This window comes from Salvelinus alpinus, chromosome 17 (assembly GCF_045679555.1).
Source record: "Salvelinus alpinus chromosome 17, SLU_Salpinus.1, whole genome shotgun sequence".
Classification (NCBI taxonomy): domain Eukaryota; kingdom Metazoa; phylum Chordata; class Actinopteri; order Salmoniformes; family Salmonidae; genus Salvelinus; species Salvelinus alpinus.
This window is the reverse complement of record NC_092102.1, coordinates 52,519,193-52,535,782: the sequence shown is the minus strand read 5'-3', so window position 1 is coordinate 52,535,782 and position 16,590 is coordinate 52,519,193. Positions and strand designations below refer to the sequence as shown.

Here is a 16,590-nt window from a genome sequence, read left to right as displayed (position 1 = left end):
CTCGACAATCTCTGCCTTAGTATAGCATGATCAACTGTATCAAAAGCCTTGGAGAGATCAATACAAAGTGAGACACAGTACTGTTTTTGTGATTGTCTTCTTCAAAGAGCACCTTCGTCTCTACAACAGTTTGACAGTTTTGACCCATACGAGCACCCCAAAAACATTGCTTCTTCTCAGGATTATAGAAGTTAATTTCATATCATATAAAGTCCACCATCACAATCTCAACCCCCAAAAAATAAAACAGACAAAACCTGTTACAATTATAACTTTATTTTCCCACCATAAAAACAATTCTCTTCACAATGTATTTACAGGCACATATACACATCTGGTGTCACACGATACACATGCCAGAGTGACAGACATCGGATCTCTCTCAACTCCCCAATGTCATTACAAACCACTGTTTAGTGTCACATTTGAGTTGGATTATTGTCCCTAGCCTGACCAGGGCAAAAGTAGTGCACTATATAGGGAAACAGGGTGGCATAGGGGATACATCCATAGAGATCTCTTCCTTAAAATAGGTCACGACCTGTGTGTTGTTGACCACCCAGAATGGGAAAGAATATATAATTGTACAGCCAGTAGAATAACAACAGTTAACATCCCAAATAGAATAACACAACAGTTAAGCCCAGAGGAGAAGCCCAGAGGAGAAGCCCAGAGGGGAAGCCCAGAGGAGAAGCCCAGAGGGGAAGCCCAGAGGAGAAGCCCAGAGGGGAAGCCCAGAGGAGAAGCCCAGAGGAGAAGCCCAGAGGAGAAGCCCAGAGGAGAAGCCCAGGGGGGAAGCCCAGAGGAGAAGCCCAGAGGAGAAGCCCAGAGGGGAAGCCCAGAGGAGAAGCCCAGAGGGGAAGCCCAGAGGAGAAGCCCAGAGGAGAAGCCCAGAGGAGAAGCCCAGAGGAGAAGCCCAGAGGGGAAGCCCAGAGGAGAAGCCCAGAGGAGAAGCCCAGAGGAGAAGCCCAGAGGGGAAGCCCAGAGGAGAAGCCCAGAGGAGAAGCCCAGAGGAGAAGCCCAGAGGGGAAGCCCAGAGGGCTCTGGTCTAAAGTGGTGCACTATGTAGGAGATACGGTTCCCTTAGCACGTTGCTGCTCTGATTGTAGACGATTAAAAAAACACATGCATGCAGAGAATCACTAAACTACAACTACAGGCCTACGAGCCAGACACCGGTTCAGTTAAAATTACAGACCTACGAGCCAGACAGCGGTTCAGTTAAAACTACAGTCCTACGAGCCAGACACCGGTTCAGTTAAAACTACAGTCCTACGAGCCAGACACCGATTCAGTTAAAACTACAGACCTACGAGCCAGACAACGGTTCAGTTAAAACTACAGTCCTACGAGCCAGACATCGGTTCAGTTAAAACTACAGTCCTACGAGCCAGACAACGGTTCAGTTAAAACTACAGTCCTACGAGCCAGACACTGGTCCAGTTAAAACTACAGTCCTACGAGCCAGACACCGGTTCAGTTAAAACTACAGTCCTACGAGCCAGACACCGGTTCAGTTAAAACTACAGTCCTACGAGCCAGACACTGGTCCAGTTAAAACTACAGTCCTACGAGCCAGACACCGGTTCAGTTAAAACTACAGTCCTACGAGCCAGACACCGGTCCAGTTAAAACTACAGTCCTACGAGCCAGACACCGGGACAGTTAAAGAACATGCAACATAACACTCACTAGTAACAGGAAGACACAACGGACGCGTTCCAGGCTGACTACACTGCAGATGCCTGCCTAGATAGGTGTTTAAACATAACAGCTAACCACATCCTATTATATAGCAATATGATACTCAATGACGTGGCGCACAACAATGGGTTGACGCAATGCAGCATCTGTAAAGTAGTCGGCCTGGAACGCAGCCAAGTTTCAAGAAATGATCAGGAAGGAATTGGCTTAAACCTTTAAAACGCTCCAAGCAAAACAGCCCAGTCAGAAAACATCCTTTAAAATCACACCGGGTGCGTCCCAAAACCGACACCCTATTCCCTATGTAGTGCACTAGTCTGGTTAAAAGCAGTTCACTGTAAAGGGCATAGGGTGTGGATTTGGGAGGCACACACGATCAATAAATCAAGCCATTCATGACCAGGAGCTCCAAACACAGAGAACAAAGTGTCAGGAGGGAAAAGTCATTAAAGGTCACAATTCAGAAATATAACTACACAATAACTTTACAAACCCAAGATAGATTAATACATAAAGAATCTCTAACCCAAGACAGATTAATACATAGAGGATCTCTAACCAAGACAGATTAATACATAAAGGATCTCTAACCCAAGACAGATTAATACATAAAGGATCTCTAACCCAAGACAGATTAATATATAAAGAATATCTAACCAAGACAGATTAATACATAGAGGATCTCTAACCAAGACAGATTAATACATAAAGGATCTCTAACCCAAGACAGATTAATACATAGAGGATCTCTAACCCAAGACATATTAATACATAAAGGATCTCTAACCCAAGACAGATTAATATATAGAGGATCTCTAACCCAAGACAGATTAATACAAAGAGGATCTCTAACCCAAGACAGATTAATACAAAGAGGATCTCTAACCCAAGACAGATTAATACATAGAGGATCTCTAACCAAGACAGATTAATACATAAAGGATCTCTAACCCAAGACAGATTAATACATAGAGGATCTCTAACCCAAGACATATTAATACATAAAGGATCTCTAACCCAAGACAGATTAATATATAGAGGATCTCTAACCCAAGACAGATTAATACAAAGAGGATCTCTAACCCAAGACAGATTAATATATAAAGAATATCTAACCAAGACAGATATGCCGTCATCAGTAGGCCGTCATTGTAAATAAGAATTTGTCTTAACTGACTTGCCTAGTTAAATAAAGGTTAAATAATAAATATATACAAATATAGGGAAGAGAGTGCTGTTTCAGAGAGAGCCAAAGAGAGTAACCACAGTTAAGGGTTAACACTAGTAACGAGAGAGCGTTAGGTAAATATAGCGATACTGAGTCTGTGGGGTCAGAGCACACCGACAGGTAACAGGATAGGTCAGGGGTCACCACGTGTAACAGGATAGGTCAGGGGTCACCACGTGTAACAGGATAGGTCAGGGGTCACCAAGTGTAACAGGATAGGTCAGGGGTCACCACGTGTAACAGGATAGGTCAGGGGTCACCACGTGTAACAGGATAGGTCAGGGGTCACCACGTGTAACAGGATAGGTCAGGGGTCACCACGTGTAACAGGATAGGTCAGGGGTCACCACGTGTAACAGGATAGGTCAGGGGTCACCACGTGTAACAGGATAGGTCAGGGGTCACCACCTGTAACAGGTTCTGTCAGTCAGACATGAGACAATCACCTCAGATCATCAGAAGAGAATCTCCAGCTTTTCCCTGTTATCTTTACAAATTCAAAACAGGTTCGCCAGTTGTTTGACTTCAAAAAAAATTATACGCTTTAAGTCGTTTCAAAAGTTGAAAAAGGCAGCGTTGGTTGGTATGGGATAGGGGATGGATTATGAAGAGGCACTATTTACAGAGAATAAATTAGTTTCTATACATTGTGTCTGTTCAATATAAGAACCTGCTAAACGCAGCTGGATTTTAAAATGACTAAAATCTGCTCAACTCCACCACAGCCCCCTCTTCTGGTGAGACTTGGTGTTGCAGGTTTGAACTAGTTCAGCCTTCTTGTCCTTTATGCTGGTGAGACTTGGTGTTGCAGGTTTAAACTATTTCAGCATTGTCCTTTATGCTTGTGAGACTTGGTGTTGCAGGTTTGAACTATTTCAGCATTGTCCTTTATGCTGGTGAGACTTGGTGTTGCAGGTTTAAACTATTTCAGCATTGTCCTTTATGCTGGTGAGACTTGGTGTTGCAGGTTTAAACTATTTCAGCATTGTCCTTTATGCTTGTGAGACTTGGTGTTGCAGGTTTGAACTAGTCCAGCCTTCTTGTCCTTTGTGCTGGTGAGACTTGGTGTTGCAGGTTTGAACTAGTCCAGCCTTCTTGTCCTTTGTGCTGGTGAGACTTGGTGTTGCAGGTTTGAACTAGTCCAGCCTTCTTGTCCTTTCTGCTGGTGAGACTTGGTGTTGCAGGTTTGAACTAGTCCAGCCTTCTTGTCCTTTCTGCTGGTGAGACTTGGTGTTGCAGGTTTGAACTAGTCCAGCCTTCTTGTCCTTTCTGCTGGTGAGACTTGGTGTTGCAGGTATGAACTAGTCCAGCCTTCTTGTCCTTAACATTTCTTCTTTATATTCCCCAGTACATCCCTGTGGGACTTTATTGTTTATTAGATCAGGAAGTCCTACTGAAACCAAGGTCTGTTTATTAGATCAGGAAGTCCTACTGAAACCAAGGTCTGTTTATCAGATCAGGAAGTCCTACTGAAACCAAGGTCTGTTTATTAGATCAGGAAGTCCTACTGAGTCCAAGGTCTGTTTATCAGATCAGGAAGTCCTACTGAGACCAAGGTCTGTTTATTAGATCAGGAAGTCCTACTGAAACCAAGGTCTGTTTATTAGATCAGGAAGTCCTACTGAGTCCAAGGTCTGTTTATCAGATCAGGAAGTCCTACTGAAACCAAGGTCTGTTTATTAGATCAGGAAGTCATACTGAAACCAAGGTCTGTTTATCAGATCAGGAAGTCCTACTGAGACCAAGGTCTGTTTATTAGATCAGGAAGTCATACTGAAACCAAGGTCTGTTTATTAGATCAGGAAGTCATACTAAAACCAAGGTCTGTTTATCAGATCAGGAAGTCCTACTGAGACCAAGGTCTGTTTATTAGATCAGGAAGTCATACTGAAACCAAGGTCTGTTTATTAGATCAGGAAGTCCTACTGAAACCAAGGTCTGTTTATTAGATCAAGAAGTCATACTAAAACCAAGGTCTGTTTGTTAGATCAGGAAGTCATACGGAGTCCAAAGTCTGTTTATTAGATCAGGAAGTCTGATTGAGACCAAAGTCTGTTTATTAGATCAGGAAGTCCTACGGAGTCCAAGGTCTTGTTTTACAGATGAGCCTGTTGTAAGATCTAATATTTGGCCTAACTGTTAATTTGGTACAGCTTTTATTATGTTAACCCTTCACCCTCGTTCCTGTATATGGGTTGAAAATGGCAGTAACATGCTCTACATGACGTCAGAGCTCAGGGTCTGTACAGTAACATGCTATACATGACGTCAGAGCTCAGTGGCTGTACAGTAACATGCTATACATGACGTCAGATATCAGGCTCTCTGCTTCATAGCGCTGTGTAGGTTTTGACTGACAGGGCCCTTTACATTCCATCCCAAGTTAGAGGTCAGTGATCTTATTCTCCACCAGGGCGGCAACCTGCTCTAGGCCACAGGTCAGGAGTCAGAGATCAGGGGTTAAAGGTCAGTGACCTTGTTCTCCACCAGGGCGGCGACCTGCTGTAGACGATAGGCCAGAAATCAGGGGTTAAAGGTCAGTGACCTTGTTCTCCACCAGGGCGGCGACCTGCTGTAGACGATAGGCCAGAGATCAGGGGTTAAAGGTCAGTGACCTTGTTCTCCACCAGGGCGGCGACCTGCTGTAGACGATAGGCCAGAGATCAGGGGTTAAAGGTCAGTGACCTTGTTCTCCACCAGGGCGGCGACCTGCTGTAGACGATAGGCCAGAGATCAGGGGTTAAAGGTCAGTGACCTTGTTCTCCACCAGGGCGGCGACCTGCTGTAGACGATAGGCCAGCTGCATCTTCTGACCAGCTGAGTCCTCCTCCAGAGACGTGATGATCTACAGACAGACAGACAGACAGACAGACAGACAGACAGACAGACAACAGCATTCACTATCAGATAATATAATACAGTATATTACAGTAGAGACAAGATGACGTACAGCAGGGCTGGGCAACATGCTGCCCACGGACCAATACATTTAAAAATAGATGTGATTTTTTAGGAACTCAGGTCGGGGTCTCAACATCCTGTTGTTATAATAGAAGACACAAGGTGCAACATCAGCAGTCACTCACCTCATGTCAGTAAACATTTTTCAGATTGGAAAATTACTCCAGCTATCTAAATTTGTAGTAAAAGCAATGGTCGAATTACCATCAGTTATCATATTAAAAACTGCAAACGTGTGCCTCCACCCCCATGGCAAAATGTGTAGAATTGCATGAAATGACTTGAAGGTTCGCCACAGTTCGTTTGGCAAACACGCTCAGGACCCCAAGTCTGAGGTTCTGAGCGCTCTGGAGCAGGATTTCATCAAGGATCTCTCTGTACTTTGCTCTGTTCATCTTTGCCTCGATCCTGACTAGTGTCCCAGTCCCTGTCGCTGAAAAACATCCCCACAGCATGATGCTGCCACCACCATGCTTCACCGTAGGGATGGTGCCAGGTTTCCTCCAGACGTGACGCTTGGTATTCAGGCCAAATAGTTCAATCTTGGTTTCATCAGACCAGAGAATCTTGTTTCTCATGGTCAGAGTCTTTAGATGCCTTTTGGCAAACTCCAAGTGGGCTGTCATGTGCCTTTTACTGAGGAATGGTTTCCGTCTGGCCACTCTACCATAAAGGCCTGATTGGTGAAGAGCTGCAGATATGGTTGTCCTTCTGGAAGGTTCTCCCATCTTAACAGAGGAACTCTGGAGCTCTGTCAGAGTGACCATCGGGTTCTTGGTCACCTCTCTGACCAAGGCCCTTCTCCCCCGATTGCTCAGTTTTGCCGGGTGGCCAGCTCTAGGAAGAGTCCAGCTCTTGGTGGTTCCAAACTTCTTCCATTTAAGAATGATGGAGGCCACTGTGTTCTTGGGAACCTTCAATGCTGCAGAAATATTTTGGTACCCTTCTTCAGATCTGTACCTCGACACAATCCTGTCTCGGAGCTCTACCGACAATTCCTTCGACCTCTTGGCTTAGTTTTTGCTCTGACATGCACTGTCAACTGTGGGACCTTTATATAGACAGCTGTGTGCCTTTCCAAATCATGTCCAATCAATTTACCACAGGTGGACTCCAATCAAGTTGTAGAAACATCTCAAGGATGATCAATGGAAACAGGATGCACTTGAGCTCAATTTAGAGTCTCATGGCAAAGTGTCTGAATACTCATTTGCAAAAAGAAATAATGTTGCTTTGTCATTATGGGGTATTGTGATGTCATTATGGGGTATTGTGATGTCATTATGGGGTATTGTGATGTCATTATGGGGTATTGTGATGTCATTCTGGGGTATTAGGTGTAGATTGAGGATTTGTTTTGTTTAATCCATTTTTAGAATAAGGCTGTAACGTAACAAAATGTGGAAAAAGTCAAGTGGTCTGAATACTTTCCGAAGGCGCTGTGTGTACCTGGTCATAGTACTTGTTGATGTACTTGTACAGCTCGTGCAGAGCCACCAGGCTGTTCATCTCTGAGGCAAAACTCTGAAATAGAAAGACACACATGTTACTGCAACCTACTGGTTAAATACCGCTACTGCAATTACAACCGCATCAATTTAACTTTATAATGATGTAACACTAGAGTAGATTATTAAAGCATTGGTTTTTAATGTAGAGCAGAGAGGATGGTAGAGTGAAGTAGAGTGGAGAGGGGAGGCGAGGGGAGGCGAGGCGAGGCGAGGGGAGTGGGGAGGCGAGGGGAGTGGGGAGGCGAGGGGAGTGGGGAGGCGAGGGGAGGGGAGTGGGGAGGCGAGGGGAGTGGCGAGGGGAGTGGGGAGGCGAGGGGAGGGGAGTGGGGAGGCGAGGGGAGGGGAGGCGAGGCGAGGGGAGGGGAGGCGAGGGGAGTGGGGAGGCGAGGGGAGGGGAGTGGGGAGGCGAGGGGAGAGGGGAGGGGAGAGGCGAGGGGAGTGGGGTCGTGAGGGGAGTGGGGAGGCGAGGCGAGGGGAGTGGGGAGGCGAGGGGAGTGGAGTGGGGAGGCGAGGGGAGTGGGGTGGGGAGGGGAGTGGGGAGGCGAGGGGAGGGGAGTCGAGGGGAGGGGAGTGGGGAGGCGAGGGGAGTGGGGTGGGGAGGGGAGTGGGGTGGGGAGGCGAGTGGGGAGGCGAGGGGAGTGGGGAGGGGAGTGGTGAGGCGAGTGGGGAGTGGAGAGGGGAGTGGGGAGGAGAGGGGGGAGTGGGGAGGCGAGGGGAGGGGAGTGGGGAGGCGAGGGGAGTGGGGAGGCGAGGGGAGGGGAGAGGGGAGGGGAGAGGCGAGGGGAGTGGGGTGGTGAGGGGAGTGGGGAGGCGAGGCGAGGGGAGTGGGGAGGCGAGGGGAGTGGAGTGGGGAGGCGAGGGGAGTGGGGAGTCGAGGGGAGGGGAGTCGAGGGGAGGGGAGTGGGGAGTCGAGGGGAGGGGAGTCGAGGGGAGGGGAGTGGGGAGGCGAGGGGAGTGGGGTGGGGAGGCGAGTGGGGAGGCGAGGGGAGTGGGGTGGGGAGGCGAGTGGGGAGGCGAGGGGAGTGGGGTGGTGAGGGGAGTGGGGTGGGGAGGTGAGTGGGGAGGCGAGGGGAGTGGGGAGTGGAGGGGATTGGGGAGTGGGGAGTGGAGGGGAGTGGATTGGAGAGTGGAGGGGATTGGGGAGTGGAGGGGATTGGGGAGTGGAGGGGATTGGGGAGTGGAGGGGAGTGGGGAGTGGATTGGAGAGTAGAGTAGAATAGAATAGAGGGGATTAGACTAATAAGATTTAAAACCCCACTCACCCCAGACAACTCTGTTAGAGTAGAGTTCATCTCTTGGTAACAGCCAGACGCTGCACTGTGGATGTCACTATAATACCTGGAACAATACCCACAGAACACACTATAATACCTGGAACAATACCCACAGAACACACTGTAATACCTGGAACAATACCCACAGAACACACTGTAATACCTGGAACAACACCCACAGAACACTGTAATACCTGGAACAATACCCACAGAACACACTGTAATACCTGGAACAACACCCACAGAACACTATAATACCTGGAACAATACCCACAGAACACACTGTAATACCTGGAACAACACCCACTGTAATACCTGGAACAATACCCACAGAACACTATAATACCTGGAACAATACCCACAGAACACCCTGTAATACCTGGAACAATACCCACAGAACCACTGTAATACCTGGAACAATACCCACAGAACACACTGTAATACCTGGAACAATACCCACAGAACACACTATAATACCTGGAACAATACCCACAGAACACACTGTAATACCTGGAACAACACCCACAGAACACTGTAATACCTGGAACAATACCCACAGAACACACTGTAATACCTGGAACAACACCCACAGAACACTATAATACCTGGAACAATACCCACAGAACACACTGTAATACCTGGAACAACACCCACAGAACACTATAATACCTGGAACAATACCCACAGAACACACTGTAATACCTGGAACAACACCCACTGTAATACCTGGAACAATACCCACAGAACACTATAATACCTGGAACAATACCCACAGAACACCCTGTAATACCTGGAACAATACCCACAGAACCCACTGTAATACCTGGAACAACACCCACAGAACCCACTGTAATACCTGGAACAATACCCACAGAACCCACTGTAATACCTGGAACAACACCCACAGAACACACTGTAATACCTGGAACAATACCCACAGAACACTATAATACCTGGAACAATACCCACAGAACACTATAATACCTGGAACAATACCCACAGAACACCCTGTAATACCTGGAACAATACCCACAGAACCCACTGTAATACCTAGAACAATACCCACAGAACCCACTGTAATACCTGGAACAACACCCACAGAACCCACTGTAATACCTGGAACAATACCCACAGAACCCACTGTAATACCTGGAACAACACCCACAGAACCCACTGTAATACCTGGAACAATACCCACAGAACCCACTGTAATACCTGGAACAATACCCACAGAACCCACTGTAATACCTGGAACAACACCCACAGAACCCACTGTAATACCTGGAACAATACCCACAGAACCCACTGTAATACCTGGAACAACACCCACAGAACACACTGTAATACCTGGAACAATACCCACAGAACACACTGTAATACCTGGAACAATACCCACAGAACCCACTGTAATACCTGGAACAACACCCACAGAACACACTGTAATACCTGGAACAATACCCACAGAACACTATAATAATACCTGGAACAATACCCACAGAACACACTGTAATACATGGAACAATACCCACAGAACCCACTGTAATACCTGGAACAATACCCACAGAACCCACTGTAATACCTGGAACAACACCCACAGAACACACTGTAATACCTGGAACAATACCCACAGAACACACTGTAATACCTGGAACAATACCCACAGAACACACTGTAATACCTGGAACAATACCCACAGAACACTATAATACCTGGAACAATACCCACAGCACACTGTAATACCTGGAACAACACCCACAGAACACTGTAATACCTGGAACAATACCCACAGAACACACTGTAATACCTGGAACAACACCCACAGAACACACTGTAATACCTGGAACAATACCCACAGAACACTATAATACCTGGAACAATACCCACAGAACACACTGTAATACCTGGAACAACACCCACAGAACACTATAATACCTGGAACAATACCCACAGAACACACTGTAATACCTGGAACAACACCCACAGAACACACTGTAATACCTGGAACAATACCCACAGAACACACTGTAATACCTGGAACAATACCCACAGAACACTATAATACCTGGAACAATACCCACAGAACACACTGTAATACCTGGAACAATACCCACAGAACACACTGTAATACCTGGAACAATACCCACAGAACACTATAATACCTGGAACAATACCCACAGAACACACTGTAATACCTGGAACAACACCCACAGAACACACTATAATACCTGGAACAATACCCACAGAACACACTGTAATACCTGGAACAATACCCACAGAACACTGTAATAATACCTGGAACAATACCCACAGAACACTATAATACCTGGAACAATACCCACAGAACACACTGTAATACCTGGAACAATACCCACAGAACACACTGTAATAGCTGGAACAATACCCACAGAACACACTGTAATACCTGGAACAATACCCACAGAACACTATAATACCTGGAACAATACCCACAGAACACACTGTAATACCTGGAACAACACCCACAGAACACACTGTAATACCTGGAACAATACCCACAGAACACACTGTAATACCTGGAACAATACCCACAGAACACTATAATACCTGGAACAATACCCACAGAACACACTGTAATACCTGGAACAACACCCACAGAACACTATAATACCTGGAACAATACCCACAGAACACACTGTAATACCTAGAACAACACCCACAGAACACTATAATACCTGGAACAATACCCACAGAACACACTGTAATACCTGGAACAATACCCACAGAACACTAATACCTGGAACAACACCCACAGAACCCACTGTAATACCTGGAACAACACCCACAGAACACTGTAATACCTGGAACAATACCCACAGAACACACTGTAATACCTAGAACAATACCCACAGAACACACTGTAATACCTGGAACAATACCCACAGAACACACTGTAATACCTGGAACAATACCCACAGAACACACTGTAATACCTGGAACAACACCCACAGAACACTGTAATACCTGGAACAATACCCACAGAACACACTGTAATACCTGGAACAACACCCACAGAACACTATAATACCTGGAACAATACCCACAGAACACACTGTAATACCTGGAACAACACCCACTGTAATACCTGGAACAATACCCACAGAACACTATAATACCTGGAACAATACCCACAGAACACCCTGTAATACCTGGAACAATACCCACAGAACCACTGTAATACCTGGAACAATACCCACAGAACACACTGTAATACCTGGAACAATACCCACAGAACACACTATAATACCTGGAACAATACCCACAGAACACACTGTAATACCTGGAACAACACCCACAGAACACTGTAATACCTGGAACAATACCCACAGAACACACTGTAATACCTGGAACAACACCCACAGAACACTATAATACCTGGAACAATACCCACAGAACACACTGTAATACCTGGAACAACACCCACAGAACACTATAATACCTGGAACAATACCCACAGAACACACTGTAATACCTGGAACAACACCCACTGTAATACCTGGAACAATACCCACAGAACACTATAATACCTGGAACAATACCCACAGAACACCCTGTAATACCTGGAACAATACCCACAGAACCCACTGTAATACCTGGAACAATACCCACAGAACACACTGTAATACCTGGAACAATACCCACAGAACACACTGTAATACCTGGAACAATACCCACAGAACACTATAATACCTGGAACAATACCCACAGAACACTATAATACCTGGAACAATACCCACAGAACACCCTGTAATACCTGGAACAATACCCACAGAACCCACTGTAATACCTAGAACAATACCCACAGAACCCACTGTAATACCTGGAACAACACCCACAGAACCCACTGTAATACCTGGAACAATACCCACAGAACCCACTGTAATACCTGGAACAACACCCACAGAACCCACTGTAATACCTGGAACAATACCCACAGAACCCACTGTAATACCTGGAACAATACCCACAGAACCCACTGTAATACCTGGAACAACACCCACAGAACCCACTGTAATACCTGGAACAATACCCACAGAACCCACTGTAATACCTGGAACAACACCCACAGAACACACTGTAATACCTGGAACAATACCCACAGAACACACTGTAATACCTGGAACAATACCCACAGAACCCACTGTAATACCTGGAACAACACCCACAGAACACACTGTAATACCTGGAACAATACCCACAGAACACTATAATAATACCTGGAACAATACCCACAGAACACACTGTAATACATGGAACAATACCCACAGAACCCACTGTAATACCTGGAACAATACCCACAGAACCCACTGTAATACCTGGAACAACACCCACAGAACACACTGTAATACCTGGAACAATACCCACAGAACACACTGTAATACCTGGAACAATACCCACAGAACACACTGTAATACCTGGAACAATACCCACAGAACACTATAATACCTGGAACAATACCCACAGCACACTGTAATACCTGGAACAACACCCACAGAACACTGTAATACCTGGAACAATACCCACAGAACACACTGTAATACCTGGAACAACACCCACAGAACACACTGTAATACCTGGAACAATACCCACAGAACACTATAATACCTGGAACAATACCCACAGAACACACTGTAATACCTGGAACAACACCCACAGAACACTATAATACCTGGAACAATACCCACAGAACACACTGTAATACCTGGAACAACACCCACAGAACACCCTGTAATACCTGGAACAATACCCACAGAACACACTGTAATACCTGGAACAATACCCACAGAACACTATAATACCTGGAACAATACCCACAGAACACACTGTAATACCTGGAACAATACCCACAGAACACACTGTAATACCTGGAACAATACCCACAGAACACTATAATACCTGGAACAATACCCACAGAACACACTGTAATACCTGGAACAACACCCACAGAACACACTATAATACCTGGAACAATACCCACAGAACACACTGTAATACCTGGAACAATACCCACAGAACACTGTAATAATACCTGGAACAACACCCACAGAACACACTGTAATAGCTGGAACAATACCCACAGAACACACTGTAATACCTGGAACAATACCCACAGAACACTATAATACCTGGAACAATACCCACAGAACACACTGTAATACCTGGAACAACACCCACAGAACACACTGTAATACCTGGAACAATACCCACAGAACACACTGTAATACCTGGAACAATACCCACAGAACACTATAATACCTGGAACAATACCCACAGAACACACTGTAATACCTGGAACAACACCCACAGAACACTATAATACCTAGAACAATACCCACAGAACACACTGTAATACCTAGAACAACACCCACAGAACACTATAATACCTGGAACAATACCCACAGAACACACTGTAATACCTGGAACAATACCCACAGAACACTAATACCTGGAACAACACCCACAGAACCCACTGTAATACCTGGAACAACACCCACAGAACACTGTAATACCTGGAACAATACCCACAGAACACACTGTAATACCTAGAACAATACCCACAGAACACACTGTAATACCTGGAACAATACCCACAGAACACACTGTAATACCTGGAACAATACCCACAGAACACACTGTAATACCTGGAACAATACCCACAGAACACACTGTAATACCTGGAACAATACCCACAGAACACTATAATACCTGGAACAACACCCACAGAACACTAATACCTGGAACAACACCCACAGAACACACTGTAATACCTGGAACAATACCCACAGAACACTATAATACCTGGAACAATACCCACAGAACACACTGTAATACCTGGAACAATACCCACAGAACACTGTAATACCTGGAACAATACCCACAGAACACACTGTAATACCTGGAACAATACCCACAGAACACACTGTAATACCTGGAACAATACCCACAGAACACTGTAATACCTGGAACAATACCCACAGAACACACTGTAATACCTGGAACAATACCCACAGAACACTATAATACCTGGAACAATACCCACAGAACACACTGTAATACCTGGAACAACACCCACAGAACACACTGTAATACCTGGAACAATACCCACAGAACACACTGTAATACCTGGAACAATACCCACAGAACACTATAATACCTGGAACAATACCCACAGAACACACTGTAATACCTGGAACAACACCCACAGAACACTATAATACCTGGAACAATACCCACAGAACACACTGTAATACCTAGAACAACACCCACAGAACACTATAATACCTGGAACAATACCCACAGAACACACTGTAATACCTGGAACAATACCCACAGAACACTAATACCTGGAACAACACCCACAGAACCCACTGTAATACCTGGAACAACACCCACAGAACACTGTAATACCTGGAACAATACCCACAGAACACACTGTAATACCTGGAACAATACCCACAGAACACACTGTAATACCTGGAACAATACCCACAGAACACACTGTAATACCTGGAACAATACCCACAGAACACACTGTAATACCTGGAACAATACCCACAGAACACTATAATACCTGGAACAACAACCACAGAACACTAATACCTGGAACAACACCCACAGAACACACTGTAATACCTGGAACAATACCCACAGAACACTATAATACCTGGAACAATACCCACAGAACACACTGTAATACCTGGAACAATACCCACAGAACACACTGTAATACCTGGAACAATACCCACAGAACACACTGTAATACCTGGAACAATACCCACAGAACACTGTAATACCTGGAACAATACCCACAGAACACACTGTAATACCTGGAACAACACCCACAGAACACACTGTAATACCCGGAACAATACCCACAGAACACACTGTAATACCTGGAACAATACCCACAGAACACTATAATACCTGGAACAACACCCACAGAACACACTGTAATACCTGGAACAATACCCACAGAACACACTGTAATACCTGGAACAATACCCACAGAACACACTGTAATACCTGGAACAATACCCACAGAACACTATAATACCTGGAACAATACCCACAGAACACACTGTAATACCTGGAACAACACCCACAGAACACTATAATACCTAGAACAATACCCACAGAACACACTGTAATACCTAGAACAACACCCACAGAACACTATAATACCTGGAACAATACCCACAGAACACACTGTAATACCTGGAACAATACCCACAGAACACTAATACCTGGAACAACACCCACAGAACCCACTGTAATACCTGGAACAACACCCACAGAACACTGTAATACCTGGAACAATACCCACAGAACACACTGTAATACCTAGAACAATACCCACAGAACACACTGTAATACCTGGAACAATACCCACAGAACACACTGTAATACCTGGAACAATACCCACAGAACACACTGTAATACCTGGAACAATACCCACAGAACACACTGTAATACCTGGAACAATACCCACAGAACACTATAATACCTGGAACAACACCCACAGAACACTAATACCTGGAACAACACCCACAGAACACACTGTAATACCTGGAACAATACCCACAGAACACTATAATACCTGGAACAATACCCACAGAACACACTGTAATACCTGGAACAATACCCACAGAACACTGTAATACCTGGAACAATACCCACAGAACACACTGTAATACCTGGAACAATACCCACAGAACACACTGTAATACCTGGAACAATACCCACAGAACACTGTAATACCTGGAACAATACCCACAGAACACACTGTAATACCTGGAACAATACCCACAGAACACTATAATACCTGGAACAATACCCACAGAACACACTGTAATACCTGGAACAACACCCACAGAAC

At 45.3% G+C, this 16,590-nt stretch overlaps 1 protein-coding gene across 3 annotated transcripts in view; it reads right to left on the bottom strand.

The window, feature by feature from the left end:
- Nucleotides 1-260: 260 nt before the first annotated feature.
- Nucleotides 261-16,590, bottom strand: part of LOC139543158 (plexin-B3-like) — a 264,643-nt gene continuing 248,313 nt past the window's right edge. For all 3 annotated transcript variants that reach the window (XM_071349397.1, XM_071349399.1, XM_071349398.1), the window contains exons 35-37: nt 8,667-8,742; nt 7,343-7,417; nt 261-5,777 (exon numbers count right to left, since the gene is read on the bottom strand). In XM_071349397.1, the coding sequence (XP_071205498.1) occupies nt 5,673-5,777; nt 7,343-7,417; nt 8,667-8,742 (256 nt within the window). In that variant the 3' untranslated portion in view covers nt 261-5,672. The remainder of the gene's footprint in view (nt 5,778-7,342; nt 7,418-8,666; nt 8,743-16,590) is intronic.